The sequence below is a fragment of the Caenorhabditis remanei genome, chromosome V, assembly GCF_010183535.1.
Source record: "Caenorhabditis remanei strain PX506 chromosome V, whole genome shotgun sequence".
NCBI classification, from domain to species: Eukaryota; Metazoa; Nematoda; class Chromadorea; order Rhabditida; family Rhabditidae; genus Caenorhabditis; species Caenorhabditis remanei.
The window spans coordinates 14,281,969-14,306,150 of NC_071332.1; the positions used below are offsets into that span (position 1 = coordinate 14,281,969).

At 35.5% G+C, this 24,182-nt stretch overlaps 9 protein-coding genes across 9 annotated transcripts; 2 read left to right on the top strand and 7 right to left on the bottom strand.

Moving 5' to 3' along the window:
• Positions 1 to 664: 664 nt before the first annotated feature.
• GCK72_019943 (uncharacterized protein) lies at positions 665 to 1,977 on the bottom strand (the record flags this gene model as incomplete). Its single annotated transcript, XM_053733305.1, has 3 exons — positions 665 to 727; positions 773 to 911; positions 1,355 to 1,977. 3 exons carry the CDS (start codon positions 1,975 to 1,977, stop codon positions 665 to 667), a joined length of 825 nt encoding a protein of 274 aa, XP_053582218.1.
• A 1,274-nt stretch (positions 1,978 to 3,251) lies between these two features.
• Positions 3,252 to 5,251, bottom strand: GCK72_019944 (uncharacterized protein; the record flags this gene model as incomplete). Its single annotated transcript, XM_053733306.1, has 5 exons — positions 3,252 to 3,494; positions 3,540 to 4,179; positions 4,232 to 4,332; positions 4,379 to 4,570; positions 4,622 to 5,251. 5 exons carry the CDS (start codon positions 5,249 to 5,251, stop codon positions 3,252 to 3,254), a joined length of 1,806 nt encoding a protein of 601 aa, XP_053582219.1.
• Positions 5,252 to 7,496: 2,245 nt separating this feature from the next.
• GCK72_019945 (uncharacterized protein) lies at positions 7,497 to 9,269 on the bottom strand (the record flags this gene model as incomplete). Its single annotated transcript, XM_003116353.2, has 4 exons — positions 7,497 to 7,739; positions 7,857 to 8,559; positions 8,612 to 8,955; positions 9,078 to 9,269. 4 exons carry the CDS (start codon positions 9,267 to 9,269, stop codon positions 7,497 to 7,499), a joined length of 1,482 nt encoding a protein of 493 aa, XP_003116401.2.
• Positions 9,270 to 11,198: 1,929 nt separating this feature from the next.
• Positions 11,199 to 11,519, bottom strand: GCK72_019946 (uncharacterized protein; the record flags this gene model as incomplete). Its single annotated transcript, XM_003116216.2, has 2 exons — positions 11,199 to 11,394; positions 11,449 to 11,519. 2 exons carry the CDS (start codon positions 11,517 to 11,519, stop codon positions 11,199 to 11,201), a joined length of 267 nt encoding a protein of 88 aa, XP_003116264.2.
• A 154-nt stretch (positions 11,520 to 11,673) lies between these two features.
• GCK72_019947 (uncharacterized protein) lies at positions 11,674 to 12,620 on the bottom strand (the record flags this gene model as incomplete). Its single annotated transcript, XM_053733307.1, has 4 exons — positions 11,674 to 12,173; positions 12,217 to 12,394; positions 12,442 to 12,551; positions 12,596 to 12,620. 4 exons carry the CDS (start codon positions 12,618 to 12,620, stop codon positions 11,674 to 11,676), a joined length of 813 nt encoding a protein of 270 aa, XP_053582220.1.
• Positions 12,621 to 14,617: 1,997 nt separating this feature from the next.
• Positions 14,618 to 16,038, bottom strand: GCK72_019948 (uncharacterized protein; the record flags this gene model as incomplete). Its single annotated transcript, XM_053733308.1, has 6 exons — positions 14,618 to 14,819; positions 14,874 to 14,953; positions 15,120 to 15,601; positions 15,645 to 15,822; positions 15,870 to 15,979; positions 16,023 to 16,038. The coding sequence occupies 6 exons, from the start codon at positions 16,036 to 16,038 to the stop codon at positions 14,618 to 14,620; spliced, it is 1,068 nt and encodes a 355-aa protein (XP_053582221.1).
• A 1,052-nt stretch (positions 16,039 to 17,090) lies between these two features.
• GCK72_019949 (uncharacterized protein) lies at positions 17,091 to 18,495 on the top strand (the record flags this gene model as incomplete). The annotated part of the gene is made up of 5 exons (XM_053733309.1): positions 17,091 to 17,179; positions 17,240 to 17,666; positions 17,786 to 17,938; positions 17,984 to 18,194; positions 18,242 to 18,495. 5 exons carry the CDS (start codon positions 17,091 to 17,093, stop codon positions 18,493 to 18,495), a joined length of 1,134 nt encoding a protein of 377 aa, XP_053582222.1.
• Positions 18,496 to 18,651: 156 nt separating this feature from the next.
• GCK72_019950 (uncharacterized protein) lies at positions 18,652 to 20,402 on the bottom strand (the record flags this gene model as incomplete). The annotated part of the gene is made up of 9 exons (XM_003116078.2): positions 18,652 to 18,726; positions 18,775 to 18,969; positions 19,012 to 19,179; positions 19,229 to 19,400; positions 19,452 to 19,705; positions 19,753 to 19,900; positions 19,988 to 20,081; positions 20,201 to 20,279; positions 20,325 to 20,402. 9 exons carry the CDS (start codon positions 20,400 to 20,402, stop codon positions 18,652 to 18,654), a joined length of 1,263 nt encoding a protein of 420 aa, XP_003116126.2.
• Positions 20,403 to 21,676: 1,274 nt separating this feature from the next.
• On the top strand, positions 21,677 to 22,966 carry GCK72_019951 (uncharacterized protein; the record flags this gene model as incomplete). The annotated part of the gene is made up of 5 exons (XM_003116120.2): positions 21,677 to 21,738; positions 21,783 to 22,205; positions 22,256 to 22,391; positions 22,448 to 22,657; positions 22,703 to 22,966. 5 exons carry the CDS (start codon positions 21,677 to 21,679, stop codon positions 22,964 to 22,966), a joined length of 1,095 nt encoding a protein of 364 aa, XP_003116168.2.
• Between the last annotated feature and the right edge of the window lie 1,216 nt (positions 22,967 to 24,182).

Genomic DNA, 24,182 nt, shown 5'->3' on the forward strand with positions numbered 1-24,182 from the left:
TTTTTCATGAGTCTTTTCGAGCTTCTCGAGAATACCGTCAATCTGTTTTATACATGCTTGCGTTTCTATTTTTTAACCTGTCCTTTTGGCTATTGTTAAAACTATCAAGTCAATCATTTTCAACTAAGCCAACTCTGATAAAATTACACGAAAACCCCAAAATTTGAAATACTTGAACGAGAAATTGAATTTTATTTTGTATTTTTTACGAACATCTAAAAAGAATTATTGAAAACCGAAAAATATTTTCTATAACATTAAGGGTGTGCCTCTATTAGAGGGTGCGCCACTGTTTTTCAAAGCCTATTCACCTCCGGAAAAACGTTTTTTTTCCGGAGGTGAATAGCCACATTAGGGAGCGCCACTGAAAAAGGGGCGCTTCTATTACAATTTTCCGGCATTAATGTTACTCGTAACTAAAAGGACATTTTTGGTCTTGATTCAGCTTGTGCATTTCAAATTTAACGTTGAGCATTTAAGTGCACCATAAACGAAACCGACATTTTTTATATGCCATCAAAGTACACATAGAATACAATAAAACACAAAATAAATGCAGAACTGATACTGAAGAGGTAATACAGTTTTAGAGTCAGGGAGCAACTACGTCCAAGTGTAGATCGAAAAAGTATTTTTTCTCAACATAACTCCAAATGAAGTTTTCTCATAAACTCTTGCTAGCCGCCTTTGTGATAGTATGAGTTTTGCACTCCTCCACGAATATTATCTGAAAAACTAATAGAATAATCAATTACTCTTTTTATTTTCATACTTTTTGATTCGGCCGTCCCAACATAGATTTCGCAGTCTCTCGATATTGAGATGACATGAAAAAACAAACAAAGAGATGAGTTGACGAGTTGACTACTGGAAAGATTTCAGCAAAACACATAATCAAATAGGCGATCGTTCTGAAATCTTCGAGATTTTAGATTTTTCGTAATGCAAATGATACCTTATTAAAGGGCTGTTTAGAAAAAATGAAAACGAGAAATGAGAAAACCCATTTGGAACTTCCAACAAGAAAGACGAGACAGTGACTAATAGAATAAGTTTTGTGGTGTTGTCATTTCGATCCCCATCTGACTTTTTTATAGTTTTTCTTCTTTGAGAAGCTCGCCGAAGTTCAATAATGAGTAAGACCGCTAGAACTGGTTCAATGAGAGATGGAAGGGCTTTGATGATTCCGTAAATTAATGTTATTTTGTTATGTAATGCAGTTTTCTCTCGAGGAACTGTGGTTAAATATCGAGGTTCGTCTGGAGGAAGGAGGTTTTGGGTACCATCGCAACTGTAAACTTCAGATGGTTCTTATTATGTTATTCGAAAATTTTGTAATCTCCTGATAACTAACCTGAAATCCTTCAACTGTCTATATATCTCGTGATTCCACATTGCGGCCGATGACACCATCCCATTCAATAGTAAAACCACTACAACTATAACTGGAACGTATGCACGTTTTGACACTCTCTGAATACTCGGACTCATTGGAAACATCACAGCCAACACTCTGTACAATGCCATTAGAAGACCCAACCAGGTGGCACTTCGTTGAGTGTCATCCAACACTCCGACCACATATTTGTTGATAATTGCATCTTGATAGGTTACGGTAACATAACATTCCTCGCCTTTTTTGATTGATCGAATCCAGAAAGGGGAAAACGAGATGAATGAAAGAACTTGACTTATGAGATCGCATACACAGATTCCAATCATTAATCTATATATTGTGTTAGAGCGCAGTTCCTTTCTTGTTAGTATAGTCATATGGATCAGGTTGATACCAAATGCAATAAATTGAAGGATAGCAAGAATGAAGTTAAACATATTGAATGCATCATTGAACCAGTCAGGAAGTTCCACGTATTTCACAATATCCTTTGAAACAACAGTGGAGCTTTGAAGATTACTGTAGGATACTGTAGTTGTTAGAATAGTGGAGTTATCAGAAAAGGAGCTGGTGAAGTTCATTCCACTGTAGCCGTTCTAGGCTTGCCTCGGTAAATGTCTATTTTGGTTTTCCCTGCTTTTTATACTGCTCTAGGCGAGGGTGGTATCATTGAAAATCACAGATTAGTGACTACTATTAGTTGTTCAAAACACATTATTCTGGAGAGAGATTGTCAACACTTTTTAGTCAGGCGGATCAAAAATTGCACAGGAGAAAAGTTAGGGAGAAAATGAGATTGTATTGTTTATTGGTGTGTTGTTAATGAGTTTCAAAAGTTAATTGGATTTTGGATCAAATGGGGGAGGGGGGGTCGTTCAATATGACAAGTGAATGAGTTAGAAAAGTCGTGTGTAGTCTAGAGCAAGATCCGGTGTTGATAAAATGCATAAATGAAATATATCAGAGATTGTTTTGTTTACCATGGTGAGGATTTGAAGATCTTGGGAGGAACAGTAAAGTAAATGCGTCCCAAATTCAAAAAGAAAAAGAAGATTCTAATGGCAAAAATCAAAGAATATCTTTCAGATGAAAGAGCCCTGCAATTTCTAATACTTGAATTATCATAGAATTAGTTACAAAAATGTACACCAAATCCATATGAATATGACTCGTTGTTGCGTTTCTGTAATCAGTTTTCAGCTCCCAAGGTACTAAGTTTGATGGAGCTCGATGTCATGTTTGTAGTTTCAAGTTGAAAAAACGATTTCAAACAAAAATGTGCTTCTTACACTGTTCAAACTTCCTAATCATCCCATATTTTTGAACTTTTCATTTCCCCTGGGCTCTTTAATTTGAAAAACTCATGTTGAAACCAACAAATGAATGAAAACGAGATGAAGAACTTTCGTTAATTTTAACGCCTTCTGCTCTCTTTGTGCTTCAAACTTTACATTTTCCCCAAATGTTGTTAGTTTCCGTTGCATCATAAAAGATTTATTTACATCCGCTCATTTTCCTGATAACGAAAAGAATGAAAAAAGATCAATGAACCAAAAGAGACGGGAAAGAATTAAAGAAAGTTAAGAACCAATTTGAAAGTGAACTGATAAAGGTCTGTGAAGAAAACTTCATTATTAGAACTTCAATTTTATTTTAATTGAGGACAAATATGAAAAAATGGTAAGTAAGTGATTTATTTTTTATCATTCATGTCATCATAGTTTTTAAAAAATTAGAAAAACGGCAAAATGCTGAAATACGTACATATAATTCGTTACTGTTGATTATGTGTTTTGATAAAAATTTGCAATTACATGAAATTCAGCTCGAAAAGTTTGGTATAACGGAAATGTCTCTAAGCGCCCAATTCAAGAGCACCATTTTCAGGAATGGACGACTGGTCAACACGAGAGAATATTACAAATTTTGATGGAGAATAGAAGACAGAAAGAACTTGATCAGGTGCTGGAGTTGGGCACAACCAAGCGTTAGGATGATGTTGATCGAATCCTGGCCATTGCTGATTACCGTTGTCGGAAATCGAGAAATGTTTGAAGCCGATTTTGAATCGAATCAAGTTGTTGGAGTGGAGGAACTTCTGGAAGAAAAGTAATGGTTTTGGTACGAGCATGATTAGTTTTACCTCTTTCAAGTACAACAAATCATCCATCCTAATAGTGTCCAATAAAATATCAGCATTTTCCAAATTGTCGATATAAATTTCTCTGATCGGTGTGTAAATGACAAGTGAGTTAGCTACAAAACTTTGCAAACTTGTCCATTGATCCAATTCCGTAACATCATCGATGGCAATTAATATGTCGAATCTTGTTGGTCCTGAGCATCTGAGTTCCATAGATTTAAGAGTGGATGAATCAATAAATGGAAGAATAGAAGTAATTTCGAATTGACTGAGAATTTCTAGTTCTAGTCTTTCCACTTTCAGCAATTGATTCCGTGAGCGTAAATGATCTCTGAACAATTCCAGACATAATAAGTCTTTTGAAAAATTAAGATGGACGACTTTGACGATCATTTCTTGATTTTGCAGCATAGTTTTGAAGTCATTCATGAAAATCTCTCGGAAGTTACCAGGTACATGGTTTGACCCAACATAACATTCATCCTCCGATGATTCATAAGAGATTTGTGGAGAGTCGTCGTAAGTAACCAAAATTAATTCATTTCCATGCGCAGAAATATTAATTCTTTGTATTCTGGGATCTTGTCTGATGGAGATGATTTCTCTGCGGATTTTGCTGGAAACTTTGCGAAGAGCTTGCCTAAAAAAATATGAAATTAAATTAAAAATAAACTTTTGCTCCGATAACTCACATGTCAACACAACCTACATATTTGAGAATAGTTTTTAAGATGACGGGGTTCTCGAACATTTCTGACAACAGATTTTGAGGCGTTTTTTCTTTGCGATTTTGCTAGAATTCGATATTCTGGTAACTTCATTAGTTATGACATTCTTACATTAGGTGACTCGTTGAGAATCCGGGAAAACCAGATTCTGTTAGACTGTTGACAATGAGTAATTTTTAGAACTTCTTGGCCGTCCAACTGAAGGAGCCGGTTTGGGTTTTGTAGAAAAATGTGTAATCCTTCGTGGTCAATTTGCTCGTAACAAATACTGACTGTCTTGAACGTGGGTGTACTTGTGAACGCCTGAAAACGTTATTTCTTGTAAAACTTCATCGCACAAGCAATTTGCTTTACCTCTCTCAATGTTTCCAATCCTTTTCGAGTAATAATATTTAATGCCACATACATCTCCAATCCCGTTTTTCCATTAAATGCATCAGACTTCACAACATTGTCAATGTCCACTGCGTCGTCATTTCTTCTCAACGCCAATTCAACGTTTTTCAAAGTTTCAGAATCCAAATATGGAAGAACCGACATCAATTGGTTGCTGTCGGTTATTTCCAACGATGCATTTTTGATCTTAACCTTGTCATTCCTGGATACCAATTCATTACTCAAGTACTCAAAAATGCGTTGTCCAATTGGAAATAGAACTTGTTCTTTTTGAGATTGTTCCTGATCTTCAGACTCTTGTAACCCAAGATGAAGTTCTCGCATTTCAGCATTCTCGCAAGCCAAGATTGCTTTCAAATCTTCATGGAATACTGCCACAAAGTCCTGATTCTTCGCCTGATTCCGAAATTTCTTTCTCTTACAGACAACTATTGTATCAAACTCATTTTGTTGGTACTCAATTTCAATGGGATCTGACAGGCAACAAAAGCCTAAATACAGAAGGATTTTTCTTGTTTCATAGATGATTGAAATCCGTCTGATTGAAAACTTTTGTCTTCTAGTGAGCAATTCGAATCCGAACACCATGTCTCTGAAAAAAAAACTGACTAGTGAGAAAGAGAATATTGCATGAAGATTTTCAGAATAACTCACAAATAATTGTCTAGATATATTTTATTTGACGTTCATCTGCATCCAAGTCGTACGAAAATCAGCGTCTAATTTTTGTTGTCTGAAAAAGGGATACAATCGTTAAAAACAAATGAAAAGAGATCATCACGTAAGATAGAGTGAACGACATCAAAAGCCGAATACAATCAGCCCACCTTTTTATATTCTAGCAATCTAAAAAAAAGTGGATGAGCAAGCAAATAAAATTATCTAAACGAAATTGCGGAGTGGTTGAAGAATATAAATGACCTGTTTGAGGGAAAAATGATAAGACAGTTAACGGGTTGACGTACAAGTCAAGTTCTTGAAGGTTCAGAAGTAAACAAATCTTTCAAAAAGTTCTACTTTTATCTCTAATCTGACACAATACAAAACTATTGCACTTTGTTGTTTTAAGGCGAATGAAGTTAGATTCAAAGAAGTGAAGATTGTATAGAGTGATTTAATGAGCTACCTTTAATTTTGATGGTTATCTCTGTTTAAGATTTTGTCTTTTTTGAAATATTCGTTGAACTAGAGAACATCTTATCATGAAATGGCAATTAGTGTTTGCTCTATGCTCCTAAACATTATTTCGAAATCTGGAACATGCTTTTATAGCAAATACGAACAAATACTGTTGCGTCACCGACGGAAAACGGCGCCAAAGCGGGTCAATATTGGAAGTTGATCGTAGATTTCGAAACATGGGAAGATTTGAAAACCGTTGGAAGCAACATGCTGAGTGAATAAAAACAGTGACATATGAATATCCGTTAATAGGTATATGTAGACATACATAAGAATTAACAAAATCAATTAACATTTTTCAGAATCAAGACGGTAACTATTAAAAGTGAAGGCGGTGCAGAAAAAATCTATTCTCCGAGAATATGTCTTCTTCAAATGAATGGTTATCAAACTCACTCGTTTAATTAGAAAAAAATGGTCTTTTGATGATGACCAGTATTTAACGGGCAGTAAATCTGCAACATCTTGATTCACAAATCGGATTATGCAGCTATTTCATGTTCCAACTGGAAGAAAAGTAATGACACTTATAAATTTTTTTTTGAATAAGAAAATGAAAGAAACACCTAAAAATATCGACTAGTTTCAATTTGCTCATGACTATTCTTATCATCAACGAGCCCGTTTAGAATCGTCACTTCTTCTCTTTAATCAAAAAGGGATCGGCCGCCGTCAGTATGGCGTCCAATCAGAAACCACAAATTTATCAGCACATTTGGTGCGTCAATACGATTACAAAAGACTCTGAATGTAGCTTTACCAATTGAAACGAAGAAAACAAAAGATCATTTTTGTTTTCTTCTAAAACATATTTGTTCGTAGAAAAATGGTATATGAGAAGCGAAAGTAGGCTGATGAACAGCATTACTGGCAGTCTTTATATATTAGGAGAGTTGGAGAGGAGGAGCTTCTCAACAATACTCTAATAAAATGTATGTTGAAAAGCTGAATTCAGAAAATGTATCGCGTCTTTCGATAAGATTTCAGCGGGGACCGAAGAACTGGAGTGAGCGATTTAAAGTATAATCGGAAAATTCGCATTCAGCCTCTTGCTCAAGAACTAATCACGGGCGTGTCCAGTGTGTTTCTTATCATAATCTTTACTAACAACCAACAGATCCATCTGTGTATTTATGTTTTGCCAATCATAACTTCTTTTGACAGATAGATTGCAAAAGTCACAACCTTACTCAAGCACAGAAAATATAGCTGAAAAGTACCAGAAAATGTTGTTCCAGATTTTTCAAAATTCACTTTTACTGCTTTTCTGATTTAACAGTTTCATAGTGGGGATCTGTTCAATGACCAGAAAAATAAAACGATGATTGTGTGTTCTCTTTTGCAGTAATGCTATTCAATCGCTGTCACTAATTTTCGAACTTTCATTATCTTCTTGAAACTTTGTAATACTTTAATTCAAACTAAATACAGGAGAAAACGCCCTTGTTTTTTGCTTTGAATTTATTGTTCTTTCGCTGATAAGCAGTTAATTGCCACAAGTTCGCTTATGACGTAGTGAGTTTCGTTCTCTAGAAGAAAAGCAATACGAAATTCAAGGGTAATCAAGAAATATTCATGTTTCAGAGGTAGTTTATCTTCATTTTAGTGTCGCTGTAGTTTGGAAAATTACCCGATTGAAACGCCAACTTTATTAATATTCTAAGAGGGCATCATCTGGAACAGTAGACATGTCGATTCGGGTAAAAATAATACATCTGGACATATAATGCATTATATGAAGGGCTTCTTCGTTATCTCTCATTCTAAAGTACCATACACTTCTCTGGAATTTGTTTGAATATGGACGTCCCAATAAATCAGTCATTGTATTCTCGGTAATCGGACTCTCGAGTGTGATCTTGAGTTTCAGTAGAGAAGATGGTTGAAGAAACTTCTGGAATTCAAACTTTAGACCTTTCAATAATCTGCAAGTAATTTCAAAACCACAAGTTTATCATGTTAGTTTTGGGAGAGTTTCTAAACTGGGCGGAGCTAGGAATTCATCACTCACTCTTTTCAAATATAAGACATCCTCTGCGGTAATTGTTTGAACCATAATTTCCACTTTCGAAAAGTTGAATACTTCCAGTTTTGAAATAGGAGTTGAAACTATAATCCTGCTAATGACCAATTCATTTGCCTGTTTCCATTGATCCAACATTGACAGCTCTTCAATATCGATTGATTTTTCAGATCTGCTGGAGTCAGTGAATTCGATTTTTTCCAAAAAATCGGGATCGATGTATGGCAGAATTCGAAGAATGTAATAATGGTTTAGACCAATAAGAGTAAGCTTTTTGACTTGCAAATTTGAGTTTCTAGACTTCAAATATTCTTCAAGCAGATGAACCAAAGGACTCGTATCCATCTCTAGCTTCTCTCTATCATCCATTTCACTCTTATTCTCTCGACATCGATAAGAAAAATCAACACAAAACTCTTCCAGTTCTCTCCTCTGTCCTTTCAAACTGGATTCAAAGTCTTTTATAAAAATGGATCGGAAGTTTTCTTTCTTCAGAACGTTCCGGTTTACACTACAGTTGTTTCCATTTTGCCAATAAAAAATTGAAACCGATTCTTCATTGCGAAGACTTATTTCCAGTTTAATAGTATTGATTCCCTCAACTCTTACAGCTAACTTATTTATTCTTGGGTCCGTTTTGATGAGATCGACGCAGTTTCGAATATTTTTAGAAAGTTTCCGCATTCGTTGTCTGAAAAATTCAGTTTTTTAGTTCCAACGTGTCTCCAGGAAAAGTGACTCACATATCAGAACATCCAAGATACTCGATAACATTTTTCAAAATCAGTGGATTTTCGAACGCGCTTAATATCCGTTCAGATCTCGGAATAATAGCTGCCAAATGTTCCAGCCCATACTCTCCAATTACTTCATTGTCAAATTTTCTCCAAATAAAACTTATCACATCCGGAGAGTTGGAAATTTTCGTTTCCAAGAAACCATGTTCAATATCAGGGATTCGGACTGCTCGAACAGTTTCGTCACGATTATTTCGAAACGGACGACCAAATAAATCATCGAGTGAATTTTCATCGATGTGATCATAGTGGATATGGATTTCTTTTGGATTTGTACATTTGACAAGTGCCTGAAATAATAGGACTTTTCGAAAGAAAAGTTCGGACTGAAGAGACGCAGGTGGAAAACAATTTGATTTTTTTCAATGATAATTTTGGAACTGATTATTTCCACTTCATAGATTTGACTCACCCATTTTACGGATCTCAACTGAGACGATGATACCATATTCATTGAAACTGTTAATTGCAAGCCATTGGATTTTTTCCATTGTTCCGATTTGAAAATGGATTCCATGTCTATAGTATGGTCCTTAATGTCCAATTGCACTCTCTTCAGGTGAACGGGCTCTACATACGGTAGCACTGTCATGAATTCTTGCATATTATTAGTTTGAAGATGAATATAATAGATTTGAAGATTTCCATTGTCAGAATCCTTCAGAATGGTTTCAAAATTAACAAAATCGTTTGAACAGGAAAATTGAACATTGAAGTATTCCAGAGGAGTCTTGACATTGGTAATGATGGTTCTCAACAACTCCAGAAAAACGCGGTGATACTCGTTGTCCTTCCATATAAATTTCGCTTTTTTCCCTTCCGACCAAATAAATGGAGACCCATCTCCATTTTGGAAAAACAATGTAAGAGATTCCAGTGGGAAATCGAAGAACCATATCAGCAGAATCACTTCCAAACTTTTATATTCGATCGAGATCCCTTTTATGTGTTTCTTGCTATTGTTCGAAAATACTCGTGAAAAATCAGCATGCATTGGCGAGAACTTCTGGAAAAGTGAAGTTAAAAAAATGTTAAACGAAAGAAAAACTAGACACACATTTTTTGAAACGGTATAAAGTTTGTTGGGAGTTTCATAATTTTGCTTCCATTCCTGTTTCTGGTTTTCTGAGGTGTCATTGTTTGATCAGCTGTCAAAAAATCGTTTTCAGCGCAAACTTTATAGAGATGCAGACAGTAAAATTTCAGAACTCTTATCTTTTCTTCCTGTAATGAAACTGAAGTCTTCCTTTCTTCAAAATAAATGTAACCGACTAAGGAAGTCTGCGGGGTTTTGGCATGTAACCTATACCCTTGAAAGCATAGACCATGAGTGAACAAATTTGTGATTTATGCATCTGTAGAGGGAGAAATCAGGGTTCAAATATAACGAAAAATGGGACATCCATATAAGGGTCGACGCAAAATTTTGGATCGGAAATAAACATCTCTTGCATAAAGGAGTGCACGTTAGTGTCTAGCACAAAATTCTCTGCCGACTTATAGCAACAATTTCAGATATTTTTGTACTCGCAGTTGAAGCATCTCACCTAGATTTCTCTACCCACAGGGAATTGCGCAGTTTTCACTTACAAATTTATTCATAAAATGGTTTTAGGTTTCGAATGATATAGGTCACATATCGAACGCTCACTGAAACTTCACACACTTCTCCAGGAAGTTTGGAGGGTCGAAAAAGTTTTTTAAAAAAACATAGACTTCAAAAGTATATATTTTTCCTCTGAAATAAAAAAAACAATTGAGAAATTTTGTTGGCAGAAAAATCCAAAATAAAACGAATTTTCTATGTAATTCAGTCTGATCAGAGAATTTTGGAAGTTTCACGCAAAAAATCAATGATCTTCTATGAACAATCTATGAGCAACTTGTATTTGAACTGATAAATAAATAAAATTTATATAAGGAAAAATCCGTAGGCAAAGGAAGCAGCTGGCTGGAAAAGATTTAGAAACAAAAACGAACAAAAAAAAAATTTTTGAATTAATGTGAACTGAAAAGGTCGAAAAACGCGAAGAAATAGGAACTGATAAGAAATGAGCGGAAGGAATCCTTCCGTAAACAAATGGCGTCACAATTCTCACGAAAAACTGAAAATTTCGATCGACTTACTTGGTTGTTTCTGAACTGAAGAAAAACGGATTAAATGTGAAATCATTCATGAATACGTACAGACTTCAATATTTCTAAAGAAGAACATTTTTTTAAAATAAAAAAATTATATTGATCTCCAAGAGGAAGAAACAAAAGTTTAAAAAAGTTATGTCGTCCGCCAACAGTTTATCTCAGGTCTTCCTCTGATTTGTTTTTGTTAGTCCGTGAACTAACAAACCAAGTTCAAACAAAATGCTGATCAATTGGCACAATTCTGTTTTTTTTTTCACTTTGAACAGCAGTGCTACAATATTTCAATCTGGAAGTATGAGATGCATAGTTTATCCAGTAGAGTGAACGCATTTTGTGTTTTCAACAGAAAAAAGAGAGAAAATTACAATTATTTATGAAACATTCTCTACATTTAACCTAAATAATTATTCAGTTTTATAAAATACTTGTGATGGTCCTGGAACTGATTCAATAGCAAAAGGTTCAAAACAGATTGATCAAATCGGAAGCAATTCGCGAAGGTTTCGTATCGATTCGGCCCGAAATTGCAATATATTTGAGCACCGGGTGGATTCATACATTCCTCATCAAGTGCACAAAGCACGTACCTAAAATTATATGAATATTAAGAATAAACTGAGAAATGAGCATCAAGCTTTTACCATTTGAATATTTGAAGTGTGTGTTCTGTTCTTGGGATATGAATTTTTCCAGCATCCACCTGTTCCGTCATTTTCAGCAACGGAATGGAGTTCGAAGGAAAGTATTCTAATAATTCTGCAATGCTTATGATATATACCTTTAACGTATTCTAATGAAAACATAAGAAGAAAAAATAAATGAATTGGGCAGTCAAAATCAGTCCAATCTTAAAATGCCGCTAAGACTCATAAGGAATTACCCTCACCTGGAAATAATGTCGCAAAATTACTATGACCAGTATCACCAAACGATGTGATAGAAGAAAAGTTGTCTGAAGATCGGTTAGTCGCCACTTCCTCAGAAAATCTCTTGATAACATTTGGCTGCTTCATGATTCTATGTGCATCTATCCACCAAACATTCGGAAATTCTTTCGAAACTTCAGCCATAATGAGTGGTTTGAAACGATATTGTAGCCATTGACTGACGTATTCCGGATATTGAGCAGTATTGAATTGTCGGAATTCGAAATTAGTATCTTTAGGGAGTAGTTTGATGTAATCAGGTGACATATGAAGACCGTATAGAATATATTTGTGATTGGGATAGTACTTCCGGACGCTTTCATAAGACTTCGAACTGTGCTGATAGTGATCGTCGGATGATGTCGAGACGAAAACTGTTTCTTCTTCGTTTTTGATCAGTTCAGAGACAGTTGGAAGGGGTTCGCGATAGTTCAGAATTCCTGAAAACAATATTAGTGAATTTATTCTGAGTGGGCAACTAACCTAATCTTTCCAGAGTGTCAACATGAACACAATCAAATTTCATCCCGACCGAAGAATAATTTTGTGGATCCGTATAACAGAAATCATAGACTCTTCCTGATTTTTCCGATTTACAATTACAATTTGGATTTACATTTAAATTTGTGTTTTGATGTCGAGCAAGATTTCTCCGGCCATTCTGGGTCAAAAATCAACAGATTATTTTTATATCAACCTTTGAAATACCTGATAGAATAGACTCGTAGTGTAGTGTATTGACACCAAAACTCCAGAAAAAACAACCGCGAAAACGAAAAGAACAAGTGGAGATTTAAAATTCTTCATAGGAAACGAACCTGAAGTTTTTGATTGTTCTCAGAAATTCTATAGCGATACTTACGAAAGACACTTGCGATGGATCTCATCGTAAGAAAAACTGCCAAGAAGAAGAATAAGATTTGTTGGTTCTATTCGATGTGTTCAATGTGTTGGTTTTCCATTAGCCATGTGTATCGTTTCCTCATCCGACGACGTCAAATCAAAAAAAAATGTAATTGGAATACGCTTTTTGACACCGTTTTATAATTTTCTGTGGCGGAAGCGGAGTTAGCGGCTAGTGTATGTCTTCGAAAAAAAGTTTCAAAAAAAATGTTTCGAAAATTAGAGTACTTTTCGAAGCATTTTCGAAAAGTGCAGTGTTTTTTTGTCAAAAAAGAAGATTTTGTGTTGGTCCAAAGGTTACGGATTCCAGAAAGAAAGAGGCAATATCATTGATTTGAGAAAGTTACTTTTTCAAATTTGTGATATTTCTGCTATTTTTCACCTTGGAAAGAAACCACTCATAATTTTGGATAGTCAATAGAAATACGTATTTTATGAACACAAATATGTTTTAAAGTTAGAACCGCTATTCCCAAAAATCCAAAAAACATGAGAGCGTTGTGAAATGTTTTCTACATTTTTTCGAAACTTTTCTTATGATTCAGCTATACTAAAAAGGGACTAGTTGAGCTGAAAATGTTCCCATGGTAAATGCTGATTTTAGGCTGTTGCGAGCTTTCAAGATATCTGCTTGAGCCGATTCGCTGAATTGAGCGTAGGATGCTCCAAAAAGAGCAAAACAAAGGAGAAAAAGGTTCATTTCGATAAGGAAAATGTTGTTTGGTTTTGGTCTAGAATAGTTTTCATACGGGTTATCCTATCTTCCGGAAAAATAGTTATTAAAGCTTGATCGATCGTTTTTAAAAGTCAACGGCGGCGCGAAATTAACATGGCTTCTTGACTTAAGCGAGATTTTGCTCAGACTAGTTCACTCAGAAATTCTTGAGCGAAACTTACGAAAGACTCTTCCAATCGGTATCACCGTAAAAAAATCACCAAAAACGTCTGCAAAAATGAAGATGATATGTAGGTTCTATTCAATGTGTTCAATAGCATGTTCAATGTGTTCTATTCAACGTGTTCAATGTATATTCAATGTGTACATATGTGTTGGTTTTCCGTTAGCTACGTGTATCATCTACTCACTCGACGACTTCAAAAAACTTTTGAAGGATTCGTCTAATGGTCTTTCAAAATTCTTTCGTTAAAATTGACTTTTTGAAAGGCTATTTTTCAAAACATTTTCGAAGAGTTCAGTCAGTTATTTTCAAAAAAAGACGATTTTGTATTAGTCCACAGGTAACGAATTCAAAAAAGAAAGTGACAAAACCATTGATTTGAGAACACGCATACAGTTAAGGTGACACATCATTTCTGAACAATTTTCGAGAGATCTCACAAAAGATCTTTTGAAAAATCTTTCGAAATTGAAATCTTTCGAAGAAAAAGGTTCGAAAACCACACACTATTAGGGGGTCCGGGAGTTTCCGCCACGAGGTGTCAAGTAGTGTTGAAGCCATGACGACGTGGGATGTCGGAGTGTCGGCAGCAAACTCATTTTGTGTTTTCAATCTCAGCATCATGATGATTTTAAGAGTTTAAAAAATACTAAAAAGAGAACTTGGAGGACCAATTGGAATTTAGAGGACCCAAAGAGAATTTGGAAGACCTAACGGAACTTGGAGGACGAAGTGATAATTTTACGTCCAGCAGAGAATATGAAGGCCTAATCGCGTCTCAACGTTAAAAACAAAAAAGAAAATGTAGAGAAAGAGCTGACAGAATTTGATTGAAAAGTTATAACGATAGTGGCTGATTGAGCTGAGAAAATCACATAATAAGGAGAGATGATTGAACAGTTGAAAGACCTTCCAAAATCCAAAAAGAAGGGATTCGTCGCTTACAGAAACTAGTGGTTTTGGTATGTAAATGTGATTACTTGCTATGAAACAGACATATTTTGTGTTTTAAGTGAAACACTCCATTAATGATCTTGAGATTAATACGACAGGAACGCGATAAATAGTTTATTACAATTTCTCTACATTCGACCAAACATCTCTCCTAACTCTGACAAATATTTATGAGGATCCTGAAACTGATTGAGCAGCAACAGGTTCAACACAGATTGATCAAATCGGAAGCAGTTGGCGAAGTAATCGTATCGGTTCGGTCCGAACTTGCAATATATTTGAGCACCAGGTGGATTCATACATTCCTCATCGAGTGCACAAAGTACGTACCTAAAATTATATGAATATTAAGAATAAACTGAAAAATGAGCATCAAGTTTTTACCATTTGAATATTTGAAGTGTGTGTTCTGTTCTTGGGATATGAATTATTCCAGCACACACCTGCTCCGTCATTTTCAGCAACTGAATGGAGTTCGAAGGAAAGTATTTCAATATTTCTGCAATGCTTTTGATATATATTCTAATGAAAATTCAAGAAGAGAAAATAAGTGAACAGGATAGTAAAAATCTATCGAATCTTAAAATGCCACAAAGAAGGGAATCAGAAAACCCATAAGGAATGACCCACACCTGGAAATAATGTCGCAAAATTACTATGACCAGTATCCAGAAACGAAGTGATTGAAAAAAAGTCGTCTGAAGATCGGTTAGTCGCAACTTCGTCAAAAAATCTCTTGATGACATTTGGTTGTTTCATTTCTACATGTGCATCTATCCACCAAACATTCGGAAATTCTTTCGAAACTTCAGCCATAATGAGTGGTTTGAAACGATATTGTAGCCATTGACTGACATATTCCGGATATTGAGCAGTATTGAATTGTCGGAATTCGAAATTAGTATCCTTCGGGAGTCGTTTGATGTAATCAGGTGACATATGAAGACCGTATAGAATATATTTGTGATTGGGATAGTACTTCCGGACGCTTTCATAAGACTTTGAACTGTGCTGATAGTGATCGTCGGATGATGTCGAGACAAAAACGATTTCCTCTTCGTTTTTGATCAGTTCAGAGACAGTTGGAAGGGGTTCGCGATAGTTCAGAATTCCTGAAAACAATATTAGTGAATTTATTCTGAGTGGGCAACTAACCTAATCTTTCCAGAGTGTCAACATGAACACAATCAAATTTCATCCCGACCGAAGAATAATTTTGTGGATCCGTATAACAGAAATCATAGACTCTTCCTGATTTTTCCGATTTACAATTACAATTTGGATTTATATTAAAATTTGTGTTTTGATGTCGAACAAGACTTCTCCGACCATTCTGGGTTAAAAAACATCAGATTATATTTATATCAACCTTTGAAATACCTGATAGAATTGACTCGTAGTGTAGTGTATTGATATCAAAAATCCAGAAAAAAGAACAGCGAAAACGAAAACAAAAACTGCAGATTTTGAATTCTTTGCAGTAAACGAACCTGAAGTTTTTATTTTTCTCAGAAATTCTAGAGCAAAACTTACGAAAGACACTTCCCATGGACCTCATCGTGAGAAATACCAGACAACAAACAAACTAAATGACCAATCCGTTAGTTTTACTTGATGAGTTTGCTTTTACATTAGCCACGTGTGCTTCGTGTTTATTCAACGTCGAATCAAAAGAAAATAAGAACACGTTTTTTGTATTTTCTTGACGCTGTTTTACTTTTTTTGGTCGCTCAGAATAAACATCTTTTTTTAAACCTTTCCACACGCGTACTAAAAACGATCATTTGCCGTGCAGAAAGTCTTCTGAATCCCTTTTCTAAACTGACTCCTAGAAAAGAATAGTCACGTCTAATGCGTTGTAGACCCCATATTTTTGTGGGAAACAGATTTTTTTCCAGGAAGGAATCCGCTTTCGCTATGTTCTCTTCCCGTTTGCATTCTAATAAATGGCGGAATGATGTATTCTTCTTGTTATACATATGCGAACTCTTTTTTTGGTAGACCCTTCTTCCATATTTTGCATTGAGATGAACTGGAGAAAATAACAAAGAGGTTGGCAAACTCAAGAAATCAGACTTGGTAAATGAACCAACATTCTACCTCGGTAGCAGAGTTGTGCGGTAGTTATTTTTTCTAAAACGGAAGTCGGAAGTCGGAAGGCGGAAGTTGGGTTCAGAATGAAGCTGGGAAACCCGAAATTTCCGTCGAAAATTCAAAAATTTGGGGTTTGAAGTCAGAAATAAATTTTCTAAACGGAAGTCGGAAGTCGGAAGACGAAATTCCGCGCAACTCTGCTCGGCAGTTTTTGTGACTACTAGAAAACGAGGATTTGTGAAAAGTTAGTAAAGATCGTGATGTTCATGAAGTTTTTAGCCAAGGTTAAGTTAGAAATACAGTATAACACTTGTTTTGTAATTTTTCTTTTTTTTCTTTCAAAACATTAGAAGCACAAAGGGTTCATTTTCTTTCAATGAACTCTACCTAACCAGGTACCCCAGGTCTCCCCAATTCCATGTGACCTCTCCCCGAAACAATCCCCTCATTTTGAATTTTTATTGACAAAAAACTAATACAACTGATCATCGAATCCGATCATTGATAATGACTCTCCGTGAAAGATTAGAAAGAAGTCGTCCGAGTCGAGCAGGGAGTCGTGAACAGAAGAGTCGAGAGCAGAAGACAGCAAAAAAGTAGGAGAACTTTAGAGATCTACGATTGTTCGTAGAGTTTTCAGCAATGTTAAATTTCAGAAAGAAAAAGGGAGAACGCAAGAAAATGAATCCAGATGACACTATCAAGAACGGTCCATTCACCTGGAAGGTTGTCACTCTTCTCGGAAGTGGCGGGTTCGGTGACGTCTACAAAGTGTACGATGAGAAGAACAAATCCAAGCAATACGCTCTGAAAACAGAAAGTGAGGATGGGAAGAAAACGATGCTTCGGTTGAAAGTGGAAGTGAGAATTATGATGGCAATCACTGCGGCAAGGAAGGCAAATCATGGCAATGGAAACAAACACTTTGTGGAGTTTGTGGATCGTGGGAAAAGTGATGATTTGAGCTGCAAATTTGTTGTGATGAGTCTGGTTGGCCCGTCGTTGGATGATTGTCGAAGGAAGTATGGAGTTTGTTTGAATGATAGAAGTACTCCGTATAATATTGCAATACAGAGTTTGGAGGTAGGACATCGGGATAAACAGACAAACAGATTGATTATTCATGGAGTCTACTTTGAAAATAGTAGATCCATGGTGTCCTGAAAATATCGAAACAAGATCAGATAAAATCTATTTTGCAGGCTGTCCGTGACCTTCATGCTCTTGGTTACCTCCATCGTGACATCAAACCAGCTAACTTCGCCGTCGGATTTGGACCCACCGAGCCAACTGTTTTCATGCTGGATTTCGGAATTGGGCGTAGTTTTCTGGACCCGACTACCAAGCAGCATAGAGTAACATCTTCAACCTCAATCACTAATTTTTGAGAATTGATTCAGGCTCCTCGGAAGTCGGTGAAATTCCTCGGAACCCTCCGATATGCATCGAGAGCTTGTATGAAAGGAATAGATCAGGGTAGGAAAGATGACGTGGAATGTTGGATCTATATGGTCTTTGACATTTTCGATCCGGAAGATGGGATTGTTTGGAAGTGTGTATCTGGAAGAGATAAGATTACTCGTGTCAAGGATGACTTTTTTGCTGGAAAGAGTAAGAATTTCAATATGAAAATTAAGAAAACTGAGAGATGTTTTTAGTCAAAGAAGCCTACAAAGGAGTTCCGCTGAATATGAAGACTATAGTATCGTACGTGGAGAGTCTTCGATTTCAATCTGCTCCCGACTATCCGTTCATGATCAATTTCCTCTACACAATGTCAAACAATGCAGGATTCCCAATTAACAACATAAACACTGGAGCATGGGTTGGCAACTTGAAGAACAAGAAAGGATCGGGAAGGTCGTCTGGATCGAGGTCGGATAAACTGTCCGGTTCCTCGGACGGCGACTAACATAATTAACTGATCTACTAGTATTTTGTAAAAAATCTGTAATTTATTTGAGAAAATGTATGAAAACATAGTAATTTCAATTCAGATGTTCTTCAAATTTTATAAAATCACATTTATATCTCAGATAACAACGAAAACGCATAGTTCAATCTAAGTTTACTCTGGATTTTCTAATTCACTCCCAACTTTTTCCTCTAGTTTCATTTGAGGCATTTTGGGTGGTAAGGCAGTCTGAAATATGGTTAGTAAATAAATCAAAACGATAAAAACAAGTCTTACACTATCCTCCGTAATCTTCAATGATATCTGTCGATATTCAGATTTCGCATTGATCAAATTGGCCTTAAAACCTTTGAGAAGCTTGATTTGTGATTCCATCTTGTCTAAATCTCCGATATCATATGCGGTCGACATGATTTCCATCTCACTAATGTCGAAACTATTGATCATTTTTCCGATATCGTCAGTAATTTCCTGTTAATAATAGTTTCATTTTTGATTTTACATTTGTATTACCATCAGTGAACAACGTATATTGGCGGGAACGTTTGAAGCCGATATGGAATACCGATAGAATTCATTCCTCTTATATTTCCATTCTTGAATTCCAGTCTTCATGTCTTGGTCAAAAACACTTATTGATCCAGGTTTAATTAAAGATGTTTTATATTTTGCTTTTTTGTACTGAAACTTCAAGTTACTGTTACTCATTCTTTTTTTTTGAAAAACTTACACAAGACTCGGCTGCACTGATAGCACTTGTTATGTCATCTATCGGCTTCAAAATGTCCTGATATTTTTTACAGTAATCCTCGTTTGCCGCCAATGTCAAAGTATTCTTTACTGTAGAAATGGTTTCAGAAATCATTTGGTTTCTCAATTCATTTTCAGCTACTAGATGACTTCTACAAATTTCAACAATAAGTTTTGAATACATCTGATTTCAGTCAACTCACCTTCTTTCTTCTGCTGCTAGAATAGACAACTTTTCATTTTCTCGATGAAGTGTTTTATTTTTTCTGTCAAAATCTTCAATCTGTTTTTCCATTTCTTTCATTAAACTATCCACTGTTTCTTTTCTTTCTTTCTCGAATCTCTCCGTTTCTTCATTCAATAATCTAACTTCTTCGGCATGTTCAACTTTGCAAGTTTCTAATGCGCGATCTGCTTCTGCTTTCTCAATTTTTTGCTGCTCATTAAGATGTTCCAACTGAAAATAAAATAAACATTAATTTTTATGCAAACGATGACACTGACATGTTGATTATGAGCTAATGCATTTCGTTCTGTTTTCTCTGCAACTTCCCTGTTTCTTTCTTCGATTTTCTCGTCATACTCTCTCCTGAGTTCCTTCATCGTCTCATCATAATCGGTTTGAATCTTATCAATTTGTTTTCGCATTTCTCTTAAAAAAAGAAAAAAATTCAAAAATTAATGTTGATCAAGTTTTGTATTTGCTCAGAGGAAGTGTGTAGCGATAACAGGAACTCACGCAAAGCGAGCATCACGATCATTGATAGCATTGCGATGACGTTCGTCTGATTGTTGTTGCGCCTCTGCCATTGCGGTGTTGTGTTCTGTTTGCCCTGAAAATAAACTTTCTTATGAGCAATATACAATTCTCAGTCATGACGTCTATCTTAGGTATTATTCGAAGGACCGAACTCAACAATCATTGTGGAAATGAATAAGAATGTCAACGAACATGTCCTGAGCCTTTCCATCATGCTTTCTTCGTATTGTCGCCGCAATTCTTCTTGTTGAATTCGAAACTCCCTCATCGCCTGTATATATTCATGTTTTGTTTCAGTCGGTTACTTCAAACATACCCGAGTTTCATAAACTTTCAGAGCAACTTGACTCCCAGTGTAAAGAACACAGAATCCAACTTGAGCTGCCGCGTTCATTACTCGTAGTCTGAAAAGCTAGTTATTTGAAGCATTGAATGGAAAAACTCGTGAAAGAACAATAGTTATATCTGACTGGAATGAGTGCTTTATATACAGAAGAGTTTAGAAGGAGAGGAATGAAGTGTTGACAACTAAAATTATCAGTTATTTAACGCTTAGCAATACTTCATTACAGATAAAAAACTATTATTTCGAAATTGATGAAGTATAAACTGCCGTGTTATTATAAGTACTCTAGAGTTTTCAAAACATTCAGAAATCATACCTAAAACTCATAGAAATTAAGTGTGTGTGTTTGTTTTTTGAAAAAAACTACGTTGTTGAAAAAAAAAGAATTTTGGGACCAATTCATTCAGAAATTATGATCATAAAAGAAGTTAATTATCAGCTGAATATTGAGCTTTATTTAATCTCTCTTCAGATTGCTCATAATTTTCTTCCTCATCTTTCTCGCTTCTCAAACTATATAGTCCAGATGACGTAGAAGACTGAAATTACCAATTTTTTCGAACATAATTCTCTGTAAACTCGTACTTGATCACCGTAGAACAAGGTTGGTACCTGTAGGTCTTCAAGCTTGGCGTCAATCAAATTGTCTTTGAAGCTCGTCTACAGGTACAGTTTCGATTTCGTCGTTTTCAAATCTCATTAACTCAATAACTCAGAAGGTCTTCCACCACATGAATAGCATCTGTTATATGTATTGTCGATTGGAATCAAAGTCTCCTGATATTTATTGATGTATATATATATATATATATTTATTGGGACGAAAAGAAAAAAAATATATAGATACAAAAGACTGGAAACGATCCCTCACGAGACAGTTCCGAGTTAATAAAAAGAGGGGGACATGAAATGTAGAATCGAGGGAATGAGGAAAAAAAGCGGAAGGTAGAAAATACAAAATAATGTGTCATAGCTTTCTATTATTCGAACAATTTAGTCTTCTAGCCTAATATATTTTTTAAAGATAAACTCAAAATTTAAAGGTCTCCACAACTTCCGTTTGACAGCGTTCTCATTTCAATCTACAGCAATTTTGATTAGAGTAAAAGTTCAATGAAGTCTCAATTTTTTAAAGTGCAGTTATAATTTTTCTGTTTACAGCAGAAGAACAAACACAAAAAGTCACAACAAAATCACAACATGCCATCACAAACCACGTCAAAAGTTTGTTATCTATCTCTGTCTTTTTCTCTTTTTTTCTTTTTCTCTTATTGTCGATCAAGTACCGACCAATTTGTTCATTTTCTATATTTTTCTTTGCTATGTTAAAAATTATTCTGGTGGCATTCCTGGCTTTTCTAGTACAATATTCTTTCAAAGTTCTGTAAGTTGGAATATTTGAAAAAATAAAACTAAACTAATTTCCAGATTAACACTCGATGTGCATAAACGAACCTACAACCATAGACCAGGCCCCTGTCGGAAAATAGAAGGCGTTGTGAATGGATCCGAGGACATCACAATTTCATATGAGAAAAATCTAGCATTTATCACTTCTGGAATAGTTTTTCTACACTCTGACTCTTCAAAAACCGAGAATAATGGAGAGATGTTTGTATACGATTTGTCACAAAGAAGCTACAAGGCGGAACGTATTCCAGTAAAAAATCTAGAAGATTCTGAATTTTTGCCACATGGAATATCTCATTGGGTACTGAAAGATGAAACTGTGAGGTTGTTTGTTGTGGTGCATTCGAAGGATTTTAAACATTCTATTGTGATTCTGGACTACGATGAGAAGAAGAGAGTTTTGAACCATGTCAGGACAATCAAAGATGACAAATTTGTTAGGTACGTAGTGTAGTTCCTTCTGAACTTTGGAGTATATTTTATTATTACAGACCTAACGACGTTCTTGCCACTGGAGAAAATTCATTTTTCGTTTCCAATGACGGAGGTTATCATTCCAATTTAGGAAATATTCTGGAAATCGCTACAGGATTCCATAAAGGAAGTCTGGTTCATTATGATGGGAAGGTAGATTTGAATTGAATTTAGCTTACATCTCAACTGAAACTCAATTTACCTTCCAGAACAGTCATTATCTCTTGGAAAACACAGCAACTAATGGAATCATTCTTTCGAATGATAAAAAGACGCTTTACGTTTCTTTCATTTATGAAGAAACCATTGGTGTTTTCGATTGGAATGTGGCAAAACAGGAGATCCGAGAAGTTTCGAAAATTGAAACCTTGACAGCTTGTGATAATTTTCATGTGGATGAGGATGATAACCTCTGGTCGGTAAGTAATGTACCACATACTTCTTGGATGTCCTTCCCATTTCAGGCGTGTCACCCCGTACTAAAAGACGTGGCCAAACATCTTGGGAACCATAAGAACAAAGATCTTCATTCTCCAACTCAAGTGCTTCGTTTCAAGTTTTCAGCAGATCGGAAATCCGCTGAAATAGTGGAAGTATTTTCTGATGAAGGAAGATTCACTTCAGCGGGAGCAGTAGCCACTTCGTTTGATAATGGAAAACAAATGTTGATTGGAACTGTATTTAGAGATGTCACTCACTGTGATATCAATATATCTTTGGATTTCTAAGAATAAAGTGTTATGATTAGATTTCATTAAACACGAAAACAGTCGGGAGACAAGATCAAGTTCCGAAATAAACTAAACGAAAACTTGAAAACCTGTTCAAACAGGAAAAACATCGCTAATTTTGACAATCTTGACATTTTAATGCTTTTCAATACCATTCAGGAATTCAACTTAATTTTTTTTTGCATTTCTCTGGCATAAAAGTGTGCAAAAAATGCCCAAAAGTGTCAGCTTGAGCTACAGCTTTACTGATTGTCTTACAATCTCAACTGTTTATCAGTGTATACAGACATTTTCTATACGGTTTCAGTCCATCAATGTGAACAGCTCCAAAATCTCATATTTTAGCATTGAAAAATTGTAGCCATTGCAACAATTGCGAGAAACTTCTTTGCGTATTGATAGCTGTTTAGAATGGGGTACAAGAAAGTTGTCAACTACAAAAACGAACTTTCGATCCATACATTTCATAATTAATGGACATTGTGAGACAATCAGTGAGGCCGCGACACGTTCACATAGTCCGTTCACTTTCAACTAAAATCTTCAACTTTGACATTGTATTTCGGTGTCACCTGAATGTCCGATAAACTCAATTTTGATGAGCAAAAATAGCGCATAATGAACACCCTAAGAATAAGTGAGTTTGTAGCAAAAATAACGAGGCGATGAAAATGAAATTTGGAAGTTGTAACCTTTTTTTTAACGCTCAATATGCGATATAAAAATGATTTCCAGCTAAAATTGTTCATCGTCCCAAGTCCATGATGTCAAGGAGTATCGTTATCTGTTACTCACCTTGCAGTGGTCTTCGCAATCACAAATCGATCTAGAAATTTCAAGGAGGCTTTACCAAAGTGGGAAGAGATCATCAGAAGTACCCATAGCTGACGTCATTCTTTCATTGAAACGGATGATAGATGATTGATGGCGAAAACTGATTTGAATCACTGAAAATCGAAATGTTCAATTCCACAGAAATCTAATTTGACTCTTCGGAGAAATTTTCGTCTGAATTCTCTGAAAGCTGAAGAAATTCAAGAAATGATGAAACACGTGTTGAATAGTCCAGAAGAATCGAAAACGGAAAAAATAGAAATATCAATTGCTTCTTCCAATTCAAATATTCCAAAAAGCTCTGGATATCACTCTATATTTGGTTTGTCCCCTGAAAGACAACTGATTCATTGCTCATTGTATTCTTGTTCTCATTTTT